Source organism: Mustela putorius, unplaced genomic scaffold (genome assembly GCF_011764305.1).
Source record: "Mustela putorius furo isolate JIRA1106 unplaced genomic scaffold, ASM1176430v1.1 tig00003909_pilon_pilon_pilon, whole genome shotgun sequence".
In the NCBI taxonomy this organism is placed as follows: Eukaryota; Metazoa; Chordata; class Mammalia; order Carnivora; family Mustelidae; genus Mustela; species Mustela putorius.
Window position 1 is genome coordinate 16099727 of NW_025422057.1, and position 18872 is coordinate 16118598.

At 38.8% G+C, this 18872-nt stretch overlaps 1 protein-coding gene across 1 annotated transcript in view; it reads left to right on the forward strand.

Annotated features, from left to right (window-relative positions):
- CCDC186 (coiled-coil domain containing 186) overlaps positions 1-18872 on the forward strand; it is a 53849-nt gene that overhangs the window by 22600 nt on the left and 12377 nt on the right. Inside the window, exons 5-10 of the mRNA XM_004763822.3 lie at positions 3884-4096; positions 5120-5239; positions 13903-14007; positions 14455-14553; positions 14722-14808; positions 15861-16003. Coding sequence (XP_004763879.2) covers positions 3884-4096; positions 5120-5239; positions 13903-14007; positions 14455-14553; positions 14722-14808; positions 15861-16003 — 767 coding nt within the window. The remainder of the gene's footprint in view (positions 1-3883; positions 4097-5119; positions 5240-13902; positions 14008-14454; positions 14554-14721; positions 14809-15860; positions 16004-18872) is intronic.

The following is an 18872-nucleotide window of genomic DNA, read 5'->3' on the forward strand; positions in this document are numbered from 1 at the left end:
TAGTAGTTGGATATACACCGTAACAACTCAAAGAGTTAAAAAATGAGTCTTCTTCCAAACCTTTTCTTCCATTTTCCCCCTTCCCAGAGGTATCCATTGCTGCCACTTTCCTGTGTGTTCTTCCCCAAATGTTTGTTGCGTAGACAAGCATGTATGTATTCCCGGATTTACTCCTTCATTCCACTCCTTTTAAAAAAATGGCCAACATGTTGCATTCACCACTATGTAACTGTTGCTTCTATAATGATGAAGAATTTAGGTGAAGTTACTAATAGAGGCTAATATTTTGAGATTTAGCTATGTGCCAGGCCTTGTTTAAAAAACACTTTGCAATTTATTTCATCTTCACAATGATGCTAAGAGGTGGGTATTATTATGTAGATTTTCGAGATTATTTCATTTAAATATTTCTACATCTCCTTCCTTCTTTTTTACCCCTACCTTTTCCTCTCAACTTTTTGAGTTTTCAAGCCCATAAAAAGGTAAAGGAATAGCAAAATGAACACTAGTTTATCCTTCACGTAGAGTCACCAAACCTTATAAATTTTACTTAGAAATAGATTCCAAGTATGAGTGTGCATATTTACACACACACACACACACACACACACACACACACACAGTACATTCCCCAGTTTAATTTTCCAGCTTGAAGTTTTTCCATTTCTCAGACTAGATAGGTAGAATGAATTTGAACCTCAGACTTACAAGGGTATAAATTTATAAATTCTCAGGGAATTTATGGCATGTTCCCTTTATCTCCCCATGGCCTGGTATTGAGAAATGTCTGCAGGGCAATGAAGAGTTCAGGCGCGTAGCATTCCATTCTGGATTCCTGGTTCCTCTAGCTTCTTTGGCCCTGGGGAGTTTCTCATACTTTCTTGAGAGCTCAACTGTTTATTAAAAGGATGTTTGTGGGGCGCCTGGGTGGTTCAGTCAGTTGAGTGTCCTACTCTTGGTTTCATCTCACATTGTAGTCTCACGGATGTGAGATTGTGGGATGGAGCCTCCAGTGGGTTCCAGGCTCAGTGGGGAGTGCTTCTCTCCCTCTCCATCTGCCCCTCCCCCGCACGTGTGTGCATGGTCTCCCTGTCTCTCAAATAAATGAATCTTAAAAAAAACCAAAAGAGGGGCGCCTGGGTGGCTCAGTGGGTTAAGCCGCTGCCTTCGGCTCAGGTCATGATCTCAGAGTCCTGGGATCGAGTCCCGCATCGGGCTCTCTGCTCAGCAGAGAGCCTGCTTCCCTCTCTCTCTCTCTGCCTGCCTCTCCATCTACTTGTGATTTCTCTCTGTCAAATAAATAAATAAAATCTTAAAAAAAAAAAAAAAAAAAAAAAAAACCAAAAGGATGTTTCTTATATTTCATCTAAAACTTTTGGTGTTTTGATGGGGATAGTTTATCTGCCATATTTCATTATTTTAATTTTAACCGGCTGTTGAATCCTGTTGATTATCTTATTCATGCTTTCTTTATGTTCTTCCAAGTCAATGGTATATGTCTTAAGCTGGTCAAATCCAAAGATTTACTGGCTCTTCTTCCTTTATCTGTATGGTAAATGGACTGACTTTCTGTGGAAGCTTAAGTAGTAGTTACTGTATCGTCAGTACTCCAGCAGTTCTGGGAGGCAGGTGCTGCCATTGTTTGGGTTGAAACCTAGAAACATGAACTTTTACTCCAGGTTATTCCTTTGCAGCTGATCCATGGATGACTGAGTAACAGGACATCCCTGCTATAGTCAAGAACCTTGTGATATTTTACTTTATCTGTCCCTTTTCTGGTTTTTCTGCCTCTCAATTTCAGTGATGCCTCCATCCTGCCCCCAGTTATCTTACTAAAACATACATTTAATAAAAGTTTCCATTTTATAAATCTTTTGGCTTCCCGTTGCCTATTGGATAAAATTTCAACTCATTAGCACAATAAGAGGAGCCCTTCTTCCTTTGAAGATTTAATCTGTACTAGTCTATTTCAAACTACTTCCTCCCCAGTCCCAACTAACAGGCCAAAATTAAATCCTACGGAATGTCTTGGTATCCTCTAGAAAGTCATGCTATTTTATACCTTTAGGCATTTTCGCATTTCTTTGTACATTTTATGTATATATGTTGTGCATGTAATGTGTAGATGTTTTGTTTATATGTTGTTAACACTGGGGAGTGAGCTCTTCTGGGACAGAAACCACAACTTACCTTATTTCTAAAAGCCAGTATGTTTCTGAGCATCAGCCTATGAATCCAGACTTCTTTTTAATTTGATGTTATAATTAATTACCTTTTCTAAAGATAGCTATTCAGTTATCTAAAAAACATAGCTAATTCTTTAAACCAGTTCCAGTACAGTTTTCTCAGTCCTTGCTCACAATTACATTGTGAAATCCTCAGGGATCTCTGACGTTCCTATTCCAGTGTTTCCCTTAATTTCTCTAGAAAATTAGTAAGCTATTTCAGTGGGGGGAAAATCCCAATTGTACAATTTAAAAAGGTACTTCTATGTATAGTATTCTGTGTTGACTGGATATGCTCATCAGCTTTATAGGAAACTTCATGAGACATTATTTTCAGTTTTCATCAGAGCATGGGAGCTTTTCCTACATTCTCTTAACATTTTACCATCTTCAATTCAGTTATAGTTGGCATTTATTACTAGATACCATTGAAAATCCCTAAAGTTTAAGGTTCTATCTTTTATAATGTAAATATGTGCTCCATCATATTTGCAAATTGTGAATTTAAATGTAGTTAAATGAAGGGTTTTCTGTAAAAGTTTCATTGCATAGAACTTCAGAATATGGAGTATCAGCTTATATTAAAACAGAATTTTAAGTGTATAGATGTCACATTTAGAAAACAGAATTTTAAGAGTATATAGATGTCACATTTAGTCCAATTAGGTATTTTTTTATTAAGTGAAATACTTTTTATTTTTTCTTTTTTAGAGATTTTATTTATTTGAGCGAGAGAGCACATGAGGGAGGAAGAGACAGAGAGGAAGAAGCAGACCCCCTGCTGAGCAGGGAGCCCGCCTATGTGGGCTCAGTCCCAGAACCCTGAGATCATGAACCTACACTTAACCAGTGAGCCTCCCAGGCACCCCATTAAGTAAAATACTTTAGAAAGTTTTTCATATACATGAAGTCAAATGGTTAATTAGCATATAGTTACTTACTTTTTGCAAGGGAGCTAAGATTTTTTAGATTTTAGGAGTTGTCAGCCATACAGTCAGGGTCCTGACAGAAAACAGAAACTGCTGATTTGAAAATTTAATTAAAGGACTCTTTACAAAAGGTATAGATAAGGTATAGGGGGCCCAAAGGGAAAAATGCAGGGTCCTGTGGTGCTTGAGAAGCCATTGTTACTCTTTGAGCTAAAGGAATAAGGAGAGGGAACAGGTAGTGCTACTCAGAGTGGCTAATTGTATGGTAAAGGCACCTGACTTCATCAGTGGCCTTGAGCCAACCTGTTGTGATTTTGGAGGAGCCAGATCTCACTCTTGGTCTGTACTGGTGCCTTCTTTTTGACTGGCTGGAAGTTACAGGGGCAAGGAACCTTATTGATACAGTCCATGGTAGCCATCTTCCCAAAGCATAGTGTGGGATAGGAAGAGTAGAAAAGTAGATCTGGAGGAGTAAACAGAAAGTACCAACTATGTCAGCCAAAGTAAAAAAAAAAAAGAAAAAAAAAGTAAAAACAAGTATTAGTGATACTAATTTGTTCACTGTATCATTTTCCTGTGATTTTTAATTTTTCCTTTCATTAAAAAATTTCATGACACACGTCCTAGGAATGTTGTGCAAAAAACAGAAAATACATTGGTAATATTACAAAAAATATTTTTTATCTTGGTTTCTAAAAAATTTTTATTAATGCTGGATATTTTTCAAAGGCCAACAAAAAATGTGAAGAGGCACGCCAGGAAAAAGAAGCAATGGTAATGAAGTACGTAAGAGGGGAGAAGGAATCTTTAGATCTTCGAAAGGAAAAAGAGATACTTGAAAGAAAACTCAGAGATGCGAATAAAGAATCTGAGAAAAACACTAACAAAATTAAGCAGCTTTCTCAGGAGAAAGGACGGTTGCACCAGCTGTATGAGACAAAGGTATAAATTGTGGTGGTGTACTGAGTTGAAATTTATTCTTTTTGCTTTTCCTTATCATAACTATGTGGTTAAATTCACTATTACACATAAAGTTGTTTTTGTTAATTTACCTTCTGAGAACATGAATGCTTTAGGGTCTTATTATTTATATTATATTACATATTTATATTTTATGTTTGATATATTTGATATATTTTTATATTTTTAATATATATTTATATTATAATTTATATTATTTAGCGTCTAATTTAGTATCTTGTTACATGTTTTGAAAAGGTTTTTGCTGGGAAAAATGAGATATTGATACAGGTTGTTTATTAAATAATTTTTTCTTGATAGTTTTTAAAAACTTTCTTTTAATATCTATCTATTGAAGAAATGAGTTTCTGCTCCAAAAGAACATTTTATTTTGGTAAAATGCATACATAGTAGGATCAAGATATGAAGAGTTTTTCAGTGAGAACCGTGTATTTTGATTGGAATCTTAATGTAACACTTATTTATCATAGAATAGAATTTTTTTTTTTTTAAAGAAAAACATGTTCTCTTTAAATGCTTCCCAAAGAAATTTAATTACTGAGCATTCCAGAGTCCTTGCTCTTAACTAGCAGCCTCATGGCGTGGTCTTATTTCTAGTCAATTATCATTTCTTGATAATGTTATTTTTTTTATTAATTAACTTTTAGTCCAGGAATGTTGTCATTGTTCTCAGGAATTCTAGAAAAATTTAATTTGTATTTCACCTTAATGCCAGCCAGTGAGAAGAATCATAAAGGTGTACTTGTTCTTGCAACATATCTGGTTGTTTGAAATAAATGTTAACCATCTTATGTCTATTGATTGGATTTAGGGTTTTGCTACTCTCTTATCATTTGAACTTTGAATTAGGTTTATGGTGGTCATAGTATGCTAACCCTCAAATATAGTGTTATTAAACTGATTATTTTGAGGAGGTATAAAAGATAAACAAGTAATTGATTGATGGTTTAAATGAAAAAACATGACCTAGTGATATTGTTTTAGGAAAGTGAAACTACTAGACTCACCAGAGAAATTGACAAATTAAAGGAAGATATCAACTCTCATGTCATTAAAGTAAAATGGGCACAAAACAAATTAAAAGCAGAAATGGATTCACACAAGGTAAGTATTGTAATGCAGTGGAAAAATTATCAGAACCAGTTTTAAGAGCAAATGCAGGGGCACCTGGGGGGCTCAGTCAGTTAAGTGACGGACTCTTGATTTCATCTCAGGCTGTGATCCTCAGGGTCAGGAGGTAGAACCCCATATCAGGCTTCATGCTCAGCTCGAAGTCTGCGTGGGACTCTCTCTCCTTCTCCCTCTGCCTGACCCCTGCGTGCGTGGACATGCACTTTCTCTCTAAAATGAATAAATCTTTTAAAAAGCAAATGCAGGGGCGCCTGGGTGGCTCAGTGGGTTGGGCCGCTGCCTTCGGCTCAGGTCATGGTCTCGGGGTCCTGGGATCGAGTCCTGCATCGGGCTCTCTGCTCGGCGGGGAGCCTGCTTCCTCCTCTCTCTCTTTCTGCCTGCCTGTCTGCCTACTTGTGGTCTCTCTCTGTCAAATAAATAAATAAAATCTTTTAAAAAAAAAAAAAAAAGCAAATGCAGTAAAGATAATAAGGCATAAAGCTTAATTTAGTGACTTCTATGGGATAGATTGGGCTTAAATGTTTGGTGATTGTGAAAAGATATTTCCTTGTGTGATTTACATCTTAAATTAGAATGTTATATTTTGTCATAAATTATAAAAAAAAATACTAAATTTTATCATTCATTATTTACAATTCCAAAACTGACTTTGTTCTTTAAGCAATTCTTGGTATCTGTATTTTATATTACACATTGTCAGAAATTTGGGGGAAAGAGGAGAGTCTGTAGGTTGTCAAAATAGAAAGCAAACTCTGGAAATTTAAAAAATATCAGTGATGCTAAAAGAGTGTTTCCATATCTGTTTATTATAAATATAATTCTATTGGTATTATGCCTAATGAATATCATTAAAAAAAAAGTAATGTAATGAAAAATGATCATAAAGGCTGGTACCTTGTGCCATTTTAAGCACTAACTGAACTTGTATAAGAATTAATAAAAATCTGAAGATGATAGAATGTGAAGGAAAAGAACAACTCTGAAATATTTAAGTAGAAGAGCAATGTTATAACAGTTCCCAAGTTTTCAAAAATAGGGCTAATGGTATTGTTTCAAATCATAATCATAGATTATCTCAGTAAATACTTTTTTTTAATGTTTCCTCCAACCTAATCTTTTTTTTTTTTTTTTTAAGATTTTTATTTATTTATTTGACAGAGAGAGATCACAAGTAAGCAGAACAGCAGTCAGAGAGAGGGGGAGAAGCAGGCTCTCCGCTGAGCAGGGAGCCCGATGTGGGGCCTGATCCCAGGACCCTGAGATCGTGACCCGAGCCAAAGGCAGAGGCTCAACCCACTGTACTACCCAAATGCCCCTCATTAAATACTTCTAAGTCAGCAGAATTGTTAATAACATTTGGACATTTTTGCATATAATATTATCAGATATTATCACAGAAAACTGTAGGGAGAAATGTCTGTGTTGACAGTAATCAAAGAATAGAGAACAGCAGCTCTCCTCAAGTTCTGGACTGACTGCTGATCTCTACCAAATATTGGGGAAGGAATTGTCAGAAGGGAGTAAAGGCAAAAATCCTTGCAGTTCCCATAGAGCTATAAATCATTTAAAATTTTCCTTTACTTTCAGTTACAGAATGAAGAACTAAAACTCCCTGTTCTGCAGTATGATAATAATTTCTAAACTACCTGATTTCCTTCAAGATCAGAACATAATACTGGGTCATATCTAATATCTGTGGCACTTTTCTCCTCATCATCTATAGCCCTAAGAGACAGGATCCTGAAACCTATTAGAATGCTAGCATTGGAGAGTGAAAGACTAAAATTTGGTCTTCTGTGACCATATGTATTAATAAATGGGTGATAATAGATATTTAATAACGACTTTCAGGTCAGATGAAACCAGATACTCTGTAAGTAGGTTAAGACTAATGTCTTAAGACTGACATACTTTAAAAAAAAAAAAAAAAAAAAAAAGACTGACATACTAAGGTTACATTGTATGGATTGCTAGAAAGTGAAAATAGCAAGCATATTGCCCTAGTATGTGAAAATTAGAAATTTACCAGTTCTTGGGACGCCTGGGTGGCTCAGTTGGTTAAGCAGCTGCCTTTGGCTCAGGTCATGATCACAGTGTCCTGGGATCGAGTCCCACATCGGGCTCCTTGCTCAGCAGGGAGCCTGCTTCTCCCTCTGCTTCTGCCTGCCATTCTGTCTGTCTGTGCTCGCTCTCTCCCCCTCTCTCTCTCTGATAAATAAATAAAATCTTTGGGACGCCTGGGTGGCTCAGTTGGTTGGACGACTGCCTTCGGCTCAGGTCATGATCCCAGAGTCCCGGGATCGAGTCCCACATCAGGCTCCCAGCTCGATGGGGAGTCTGCTTCTCTCTCTGACCTTCTCCTCGCTCATGCTCTCTCTCACTGTCTCTCTCTCAAATAAATAAATAAAATATTAAAAAAAAAAAAAAAGAAATTTACCAGTTCTTTTTTTGTTTGCACGTTTACATTTTTTAAAAAGATTTGTTTTATTTTAGAGAAAGTGTGCATTCAGTGGGGAGGGGCAGAGAGAGAGGGAGAGAGAATCCTCAAGCAGACTCTCTTTCAAGTGTTGAGCCCAAATTAGATCTTGATCCCAGGACCCTGAGTCCATGACCTGAGCTGAAATCAAGAGTTAGCTGCTTAACCAACTGAACCACCCAGGCATGCCTTTACCAATTCTTTTTAAAGGCATTTATTAACCAGCAAGTGTTTTATTGGGTTTTCTCCTGTGAACAGCACTGTATTAAATAGTATGGACACTCTAAAAGTCATAGAGGACAGAGTAATCGCTTTCAGAGAGTATCTGGAATGAGATCCTGGCTATCTGTTTTATGTATTTACCTAATAGATGTGAGGAGGAGTCTCTGGATCAAAGAATACAAGATTTAATGACTAAGCAGTGTTGGCTACCTGTTAAAATGTGGACAAGAGCCAAGACTCCTCTTCTTAAATTTTTCTCCAGGTATCCTCTAGTTTCTAGTCCCTGCACACCCAGTCGTAGGTGTTTATACTGAGATTCTGGAGGCTACTGGATTTATTGTGATCATTAACGTCTGATCAGGCCTCCAGGTCTGATTACCAGAATTAAAGTCTAAGACTAAGTAGATTGGATAGCTCTGTCATTAGTAGAATCATCAGTTGGGTCAAACAATAGAAACAATTTCATTTATTCCCCTTCCTAAATTCCCTTGGAAGTTAAACTAAAATGTGTTTTTAACACCTAGCCCATAAAAATAAAGCCTTTCAGGGCACCTGGGTGGCTCAGTGGGTTAAAGCCTCTGCCTTCAGTTCAGGTCATGATCCCAGGGTCCTAGGATCGAGTCCCGGGTTGGGCTCTCTGGTCAGTGGGGAGCCTGCTTCCCCCTCTCTCTTTCTGTCTGCCTATCTGCCTATTTGTGATCTCTCTCTCTGTCAAATAAATAAATAAAATATTGAAAAAAAAAAAAAACCCAAAACTTTCATTTTGAGTGTGGTAAAGAACTTCCCCCAGTGTGCCTTATATACTTGCTCACCTAGTGGTTGCTACCTATTTACCTACTTGGTCCCAGGAAAAAATAATCTCACTGGATCATAGATAACAGCCAGAAAGAGATGTGGTAGTAAACAGTGGTTTGACTGAGCTGGGTGCTTGCCAGTCATTTCTGCTTCAGAGAAAGCTTGAGGAATAGAGTCTGGGATATTAAGACAGTATCCAGACCGGTAGGATGTAAGAGACTGTAATATGCTGTAGACCAAATGGGCAACTAGGGGTTGGTATATTTTATGATATATTCCTTCAACAAGGCACTTCTACTTATTATTTATGCTGTTCTCTGAAAGTTATCACGTTGTCAACAATAGCTTCATTCTTAAATGGTTAACTCATAAATCCCACTTATTAGAAGCTAGGGCTCCCTTTAACTATGCTATTATTTCACTTAGTAAAACTGTATTCTATGTTCAGTTCTATAACTCTCCCATGACTGTCGTGTTTGCATTATGGAATAGCAGGGTCTAGGTTTACCCTCCCACCTTAAAAAACCTAAAAAAAAAAAGAAGAAGAAGAAGAAAATAAATGAAGATTTTTAGGCTTGGGGCAACAAAGGCAGGACAGGGCAGTGATCTCTGAATGAAGGAAAGCAAGCAAGATGTAATGCTTGGAGAGTTTCCAGGTTGCAGCAAAAGAAGAGTAACCCAGACAGATCCCAGCAATCTCCAGGAATTGAGGAGACAGAGTCGGAAGTATAGAAAGTCGGGCAGAAGAGTACCACAGAAGGGGAAGATTTGGAGAGCTGCAGTATGTTCCCTTCAGTTCTTTATTTAGCTCACTACTTACTGATCAGTATATATGTGTGAGAAAGTTAGAGGTGGAAAAAAAACAATCAGAAAGGAGTAGGGACAACAGTCCCGTAGGGGGTCACAGAGGCCTGGTAGGAACTGTTCCTGTTTTCCCAGCCAAGAGAAAGCCCTCTTAACATATGGGGCATCCAGTGACCCTCAGAAGGGTGTTGTTTCAGCAATGAGTACTAATTAGCCTGAGACTACAGTCTGTTATGGACCCATCTTGCAAAGCTTTGAAAGAAAGCTTCAAATCAGATTGTTTCAAATAATGATGTTATTTGCAGAATAGCCCAAAGAGTAGCTGGAAGAAAGCCCAAAATACTCAGGTGCGTGAGTACTCCAGGACCTACGAACATAAAATTCACAATGTCTGATATCCAATAAAAAATTACCAGACATGGAAAGAGACAGGAAAATATAGCCTATAATGAGAAGTAAAGAAAAATCAACTGATAGAAACAAAGCCAGAAATGACATAGATGAAAGAAGTCGGTAAAGATGTTAAAACAGGTATAAAAAATATACTCCAGGGGCACCTGGGTGGCTCAGTGGGTTGATCCTCTGCCTTAGGCTCAGGTCATGATCTCAGGGTCCTGGGATCGAGCCCCTGCATCGGGCTTTCTGCTCAGTGGGGAGCCTGCTTCCCCCCTCTCTCTGCCTGCTTCTCTGTCTACTTGTGATCCTCTCTCTCTCTGTCAAATAAATAAATAATAAATAAAATATTAAAAAAATATATATATCCTCCAGATATTCAAGGAGATAGATAAAGGTATGACTTTGTTACAGAGACACATTGAAGATTTTAAAAAGGCCCGATTGATACACTGAGTGAGATGAAAAATATATTAGAATTAACTGAAGATTAGATGCTGCAGAAGACAAGATTAGTGAACTTGAAAAACATGTAACTTTAAACATAGGAAAACCTAGCATAGAAAACTGTGCTAGTGATTCCTAGATTTATAACTTCTACACAGAATTCCAGATTCTTACATTCAGGTGACTACTTGACATCTGGTGTCTGGGTGACTCACAGGCATCTTGAACGGAGCATGTGTAAAACAGAGTGGGTAATGTGCCTGCCCTCCATCGCTCTCACATCTCAATAAATGGTAGCTCATCCCTTTAGTTGCCTGGGCCAGAAACCTTAGGTTTATCCTTCAGTTCTCAGTCACCATATCTAGTCCCTTAGCAAATCTTCTTGCTCATTTCTTTTTTTTTCCTTTAAGATTTTTAAAAAATTTTATTTATTTGATAGATCACAAGTAGACAGAGAGGCAGGCAGAGAGAGATGGAGAAGCAGGCTTCGTGCTGAGCAGAGAGCCTGATACAGGGCTCAATCCCAGGACCCTGAGACTATAACCTGAGCCGAAGGCTGAGGCTTAACCTACTGAGCCACCCAGGTGCCCTTTCTTGCTCATTTCGTTCAGGTCTTTACACATCTCTCACCTCTCAGTGACACTTGCCCTGGCTCTCTAAATTTGCGTACCTTCCCTCAAACTTTGTTTTTACTCCTTAGCACTTGTCATTATCTAATGTAACATATTTTTACTTACGTGTTTTATGTATTATCTGTGATCATTAGAATACCAGCTTTCTGAGAGTAGAGATTTTATCTGTCTTACAGTTAAATATTTCCTCAAAGCTTAGAACAGTGCCTTATATGGCAGGTGCTTAGTAAATAAATGAAACATAGTCCCTGAACCAAAACTTTTCTTTTATTCAATCATTTACTTATTAATTATTCAGCATTATAGGAATCTCTCAGTTGCTATTTTTTGAGTGAATGAAGTGAGTACCTACTGTGTGTCAAGCTGTTTTAATTATTGATGATACAGAAGTGGGGGAAAAAAACCCATATAAATTTGGAGCACCTGGGTGGCTCAGTCGTTAAGCAGCTGCCTTCAGCTCAGGTCATGATCTCAGGGTCCTGCGATTGAGCACCACGTTGGGATCCCTGCTCAGCAGGGCGTCTGCTTCTCCCTCTCCCACTCCCCCTGCTCGTTTGCATGCACTGACTCTCTCACACATAAATACAATCTTAAGAGAAAATAAAAACCCACAAGTTCTGATTAAAGGATCAGCAACTGGAAGTACTTAATTGTGTGATAGACTTTCCAAAAAATGACATAAAAGAAGTAGTGTGTGAATATGGATGCAATTTAGCTGGTTCAAAAGATGAAGAGAAACATTCCAAGTGGAGGAACATTAAGAAAAAAGGAAAAATGGGAGATGAGTATTGATGTTTAGGAAGACCAGCCTCCCTAGACCAAAGGCTTATATTAGTGATTCTTTCATAGAGTCAGCAAATACCACATGAACAACGAGTATGTGGCAAGTGCTAAGCTAGATGCTGTCCAGAAGCTGTGTCCTCAGTGGGGGAAACATGTAAGCTGCAGAACAGAGTATCAATTATTCTGATCCAGGACTGGCCTGGACTCTGTCTGTGGAAGGCAGTATAGCAGCTTCTACCCTTTTCTGAAGGGCAGCTACTAGGAGGTGGTACCTAAACCCTCATTTCAAATCCACATGAGAGCCCAGGACCTGGGACTGGGGGGTGATCTGAAGAACTGTGGAAAAAGAGCTGCAGAGCAGGGCTTTATTTGGAAAATTGCCACAGGAATCAGAAAGCCAGTTGAGGCAGAAAAGACAACAATGGAAAGGGGAAAAACAGTAGTATGTGGTCTTGTAATAGAAACAGAGGAAGAATATCCAGCGAGTCAGGTGTGGTCAGAACTGCAGCAAGTAAGTCAAGAATAGCAAATGAGAGAGAGTAATTGAACTTGATGAGAAAGTAATCCCTAGAAAATCTTCAGATTTGATATTTTAGGGGAGTGTTGAAGAACAGAAACCAAATTGCAGCATGGATCTAGAAGACGGTTTTGAATAGGGGGCCTGGGTGGCTCCATTGTTAAGCATCTACCCTTGGCTCAGGTCATGATCCCAGGGTCCTGGGGTTGAGCCCTGAGTGGTCAGCAAGAAGCCTGCCTCTCCCTCTCCCACTGCTTGTGTTCCCTCTCTATCCCCCCCCCCCAAAAAGACATCTTCGAATAGATACCATGGCTGTAAAGCAAAGAATTATATTTTATGTGTGAGCCATTATCACTCACACATGGCTTTATGGAAGATCTATTAACAGTTTGTTCTTCTTGTCTTACCAGCTTAATTACTTCTAGTGATTTACTGAAAACTATCAAATTTAACTTAATGGCTATCGGTTAACTGCACAATCCACTTCGGTTTTTTGTCAGAAGCATTGTTATTTCTGGAATACAATCCAACCCTTCAGTAGCAGTGCCAGGACTGCTCTGGTCGTTGTTCTTACCATCATCACATTACTGGGCTTAACCTTGTCACTGTCTATGAAGGAGGAGGACAGACTGTTTTCCCTCTCCAGTGTAGGGAAGAACCCAGTTCTCCCTACTGTGTGTTTCTTCCCTGTGAATCTCGTTTACTTTTACAAGGAACACTTCATTTCTGACACTTCTGGTCACCAGTCGTGTGGAGGTTTTCCCCTGCCACAAGGAATTCTCTGCAATACCGCCTGGCTGTCCTACAGTTTCACTTGACTCTGACACATCCACCTGGAGATAGCATTGGATCCCACAGATTAAGGCTCATTCGTACAAGAAGGTCCCCCCAGATCCCTGCCACGCACATACTTCAGATGCCAGCCACAAGGCCAGGCACCTGTAGCCAGCTATAGAACAGAAGTTCTAGCAACCCCCCTCTTTGGGTTTGAAGACTTGCTTAAAGAACTCGGAAGCATTTATATTTATCATGTTATTAAAGGGTATGATAAAGGATACAGATGAACAACCAAATGAAGAGCTATGTATAGAGCAAGGTCTGGGAGGGTCCCAAGCGTAGGTTCTTCTGTCCCTGTGGAGTTGAGGGTACATCACGCTCTCAACGTGGTTGTACTTGGCAGCCTGGAAGCTCTCTGAACCCCATACTTTGGGATTTTATGGAGGGTTTATTATGAAGGAATGATCAATGATCAATCATCAACTCCTTCGGGAGCTGGATTCCAGACTGCTAATCATGAGTTGGTCTTTCTGGTGACCAGCCTGCATGCGGGAGCCTACCCACAGGCGCCTCATTAGAACAAAAGACACTCTTGCCACCCAGGAAATCACAAGGTTTTCAAGAACCCTGTGTCAGGAACAGAGGTAAAAACCAGTACTGCAATAAGAGATGGTCTTAGTGTTCTTACAACTTAGGAAATGACAAGGGGTTTAGGAACTTTGTGTAAGGGACTGGGGTAGAGACCAATATGTATCTTTTCTTATCTCACACTATCTTTTTATCAATGCAGGAAACCAAAGATAAACTCAAAGAAACAACAACAAAGCTAACTCAAGCAAAGGAAGAAGCTGATCAGATAAGAAAAAATTGTCAGGATATGATAAAAACATATCAGGTATGCTTAACTTTTCAAATAGATTAGTAACAAAATTGCACCAAATGTCAGTACTCTTGCTTCATTAATGTTTTGTATCTGTAATATTTGAAGTGTGGAATGGATTTGCTAGGGCAGTTAAATAAATGGCAGGTTATTTCCTGTGGTAAAGTACTTGCAGCTTAACTAGAGATCTTATTAGAGAAGTTTTTAACCAAATAAAAACACTAGAATATATCAGCAGAATGAAGAATACAAGGAAATGTGTAACCTAAAACCCATTCTGTATTATGTTATATATCTTAGGTGCTATTCTTGTTCATGAAGAATTGACATATTTAAAATCTTTTGAGTACTAGTAATGTTTAAATACCTAAGATATACATTTCACAATTTGCGAACGCCTTCACTTTCCAAAGTATAAAACTTTAAAAATCCAGCCCCACATTTTCATTTCCTTGCCATTAGGAGTCAGAAGAAATTAAATCCAATGAGCTTGATGCCAAGCTTAGAGTCACAAAAGGAGAACTTGAAAAACAAATGCAAGAAAAATCTGACCAGCTAGAGGTGAGTGGCTTTGTTCTTTACATACCCTGAATTGGGCAATAAATACAGAGGGAGAGAAAGAATGAGCGGTGTCACCCACTTTGAAGGCCTTTTTGAAGGAATAGGCAATAAATTTTAGGTCTTGTTTAGTACATAATGACTTGTGGTTTCTTTTAAACCTTTTAAAAGATGCATCACGCCAAAATAAAAGAACTGGAAGATCTGAAGAGGACGTTTAAGGAGGGTATGGATGAACTACGAACACTGAGAACAAAGGTAAGGAAATCTCCAGTCTTGGTTTCAGAGGAAGGGTAAATATCTTTAATTTTAGATTCCTTCTGATTTTTTTAAGTGTTGGGGAAACACTTTCATTCTGAAAGAAAGAACTCAGAGAGTGGAATACCAATTTCCTAACAGTAAAATGGACTCTTTGTTGAAATGAAAATGTCTTTCACTTTGGTCCCTTTGAAGTATTTGCCAGACATTCCTGTTTTATAGCACATTTTCTGTTTTCTGTCACTTATCCTGGGCCCCTACTGCAAGGCAGTCTTCCGGCAAATTAATTGGTGAGGTAGTTGGACTTTAGAAATGTTATGTGACAGAAAATAATAGACTTTCTATTTCTCCTGTATAGTCTTGTACAGTTTTAATTTCTAACAATCTAGAATAGTGTTCATTGTAAAAATAGCATTCCTTTTCATATGAATGTGAAATATCATTGTATATCGTGCATTTCTTTAGAAATAGGCTTTTAAGTTTCCACCTTGAATTTACCATCATTTAATAATTTTCAGAGTGTCCTTCATGTGCCTTTCCATTTGTTCTCTGTGCCAGTTCTTTGAGGTAGATGGGGAAGGTATATCTTGTTTTCAGGTGAGGATATGGAGATTCAGCAAAAATAATGTGACACGCTGAAACTCCTGTGACTAAATCACAAGAAATCAGAGACTGTTAATCAGGACTGTTAACGTCCCATTACATTTTCTTCACATTAATTAATCCTGTTCCAGAATTTAGCTTAGTTGTTTTTTGTTTTGTTTTTTTAAGCAAGAGCCAGAACGAGTGCACAGGCATGGGAGTGGTGGGGGAGGGTAGAGGGAAAGAAAAGGAAAGAATCTCAAGCTGAAAGAATCTCAGTATGGATCCCGATGTGAGGCGCAGTTTCACAACCCTGAGATCAGGACCAGAGCCAAAATCAAGAGTCTGATGCTTAACTTACCGAGCCACCCGGAGCCCCTAGCTTGGATTATTAATATATAATCACTAATGAAGTAATTAAGGAACAAGAAAATACTGTTGATAATCTACTTTGGTTATGATATTGATAGGTGAAATGTCTAGAAGATGAACGATTAAGAACAGAAGATGAGTTATCCAAATATAAGGAAATTATTAATCGCCAGAAAGCTGAAATTCAGAATTTATTGGACAAAGTGAAAATTGTGGATCAGATACAGGAGCAGCATCAAAGGTATAAACCAAGCAACTTGTGTTTTATGCTAATCAATAGGCTTTTTAATTCTATCTCAAGATTCTGTTATTAAATGTAATTATTACATTAAACAAGAATAATTTTATAATTTTACTAGCTAAAAAATTTAAAATCCCTTAAAAAAATTTAAAATTCCTGTTTTCATTTGAAGTTTTTGGGTTATCTTTGAAGTTCCTATTATTTATGGCTTCTAAAAGTCAAAGTTTATATTCACTAAGTATTTGAAGTAGCGATTTATAAAACAATGGATTTTAGTTTCTTAATCCATTCTTTAATGTTCAAATTATGCTACTTACAGTACTTATTTCTAAAAGGTAGATATATATGTATATGTGTATCTTTGTGTGTATCGTAGCGCTAGGTCAGGAGCTGACATTATTCCTTGGCTTCTTGTAGAGCCATTTAGCTAAACTCTACTCATGACATCACCTGGCAGAGCCTGGATTGAGCCTGAATCCAAATACCTTCTTTTTCATATCGTACCAAAGGCTGCTGCTCAATATTCCTAAAAATCCTCACCATATTCAGGTTGGTGCTGTGATGCATCCATGGTTAGCAACCTCAACTGGAAGTGTTAAATGACCTCTAATCCTATCGTATTTTCTAGTCACCGCCTCTCCCCCACCTTGAAGCATCTATTCCAGACATTCCTTCATTGTTCACACTTCTGGTCTCCCTCTCCTCAGTATTTACTCTTGGCAGGAGGTTACCTCTTTTTTATTTCACAGGAGAAATGGGAGCTGCAGGTAATTGTTCATACAACCTCCTTCTGTCTGTTTTATGAACTTGCATCTGCAACCATTCTTCTTTCTCTTCTGTTGTTACAGAATAAATGTTCCCGTTCCCTGTGAACGGAACTGCTCTCTCTACTTCTGTGGATCCCAAGCTCTTTTGCCTTCTCGGGGGCTTCCTGGATTATTTCTTCTTTATCCTTTATCTTTTACTTCTCTCTACTTTTTGTTTTTCTACCTTTTGTTATTAGAAATGTCAAAACTGCTGTGATGTTTCCCCACTTTTTTCTGTCCTTCAGAGCCAAACATTGTTGTAAAATCTATACCCCTCCTCCATGCTTTCACTTCCTTTGTCTCTCTTTCCCCCTTCACTTCAGCCTAGCTTCTACCCAAGATCCCATTAAAAACTGCTAATGCCTCCTTAAATCTAGCAGATGCTTCTCGGACTAAGCCTTGCTTGAATATTCAGTATTAAAACCATTAAGCCCATTATCTTTCTTAACATTGTCTGTTCCTTTGACTTCATATCATGCTTTCCTGGTGTTCCTCCCCACTTTCTGGCCACTCCTTTTCTCAGTCTCCTTGGCAGCCTTCTCTTTGTCATATACCTATTTTGTTACTATTTTGTCATACCCTGAGTGGTCCTAACTATTCCTGTAGTGTGCTACAGGATCTTCAAGTCATTATCTTCAGCCCTTTTGGCTCAGCCCCAGACATACAAGTGTCAAAAGCACTTCAGACTTTAATATGTTCCAAACTGATTCATCCGTCCCACCCATAAATACACTCCTCTGAGGTTCCCAAGGTGAGTGATGAGTGCAGCATCCACATGGTTTTCCAGCCCAGGAACCTGCGCATCCTCCTTGGTTCTCCTCTCCTTCCCCTCATACATCTAACCAGTCACAGAGTAGTATTGGTGCTAACTCTTCAGTATCTTTCAAGTTCATTTCTTTTTCACACCCCCACCGCTGCTGCCATTATCTGTTCATCTGGAAAACTACCACAGCTTCTAGGTTTTGTTGAGGTTTTTTGTTTTGTTTTGTTTTGTTTTGTTTTGTTTTGTTTTTTGCTTCCCTTGTAATCCATTTCCTACACTGCAGTTAGCATAATCTTTTTTCTTAAGATTTTATTTATTTATTTGACAGAGATCACAAGTAGGCAGAGAGGCAGGCAGAGGGACGGGGGAAGCAGGCTCCCCGCTGAGCAGAGAGCCCGATGTGGGGCTCGATCCCAGGACCCTGGGATCATGACCTGAGCCAAAGACAGAGGCTTTAACCCACTGAGCCACCCAGACGTCCCAACATAATTTTTTTAAAAAGAAATCTTAAAACCTTTCAGTGCTTTCCCATTGCCTCAGGGACTGTCCAGTAAGTTCAGATGCCACGGCATGATTTTGAAAGAGCATCAGTGACCTTGCTTCTCCCTCTGTGCCTTCCCTTTTTGCACTCTTGGGTTTCAGCAATAGTTGTTTCCAAATGTGGATTGGTTGTCTTCTGTGAGCATGTGCTGTATTAAGTGCTGGGAATATAGTGCCATCCTAATCTTCATCAGCGTAGAACATGTATTTGTTAGTGCCAACAAGAAAGTCATTCTCGTTCTCTCCTAGATCTAGCACATCCTGTTTCTTCTACCTGGAACATATTTTGTTGTTCCACTCACTCCTACTTTTTCTTCAGATCAGGAAGTAGCAAACTGTGGCCCATGAGCCAAATCCAGCCCACTGCCTTTTTTTGTAAATAATTTTTTTTTTGGAACACAGCTACTCTCATTCCTTCATGAATTATCTGTGGCTGCTTTCACACTGCAGCAGCAGGGTTTGAACGCTTGCCGCAAAGACGATATGCTGTAGAAACTTAAATTGTTTACTGTCTGGGCCTTTTACAGGAGAAGTTTGCTAGCCCCTACTTTATTCGTTTAAACATCACTTATACTAGGTTAGGCAACCCACTCTGTGCTTTCATCTTCAAAAATGTTTTATCGGGCGCCTGGGTGGCTCAGTGGGTTAAGCCGCTGCCTTCGGCTCAGGTCATGATCTCAGGGTCCTGGGATCGAGTCCCGCATCGGGCTCTCTGCTCAGCAGGGAGCCTGCTTCCTCCTCTCTCTCTGCCTGCCTCTCT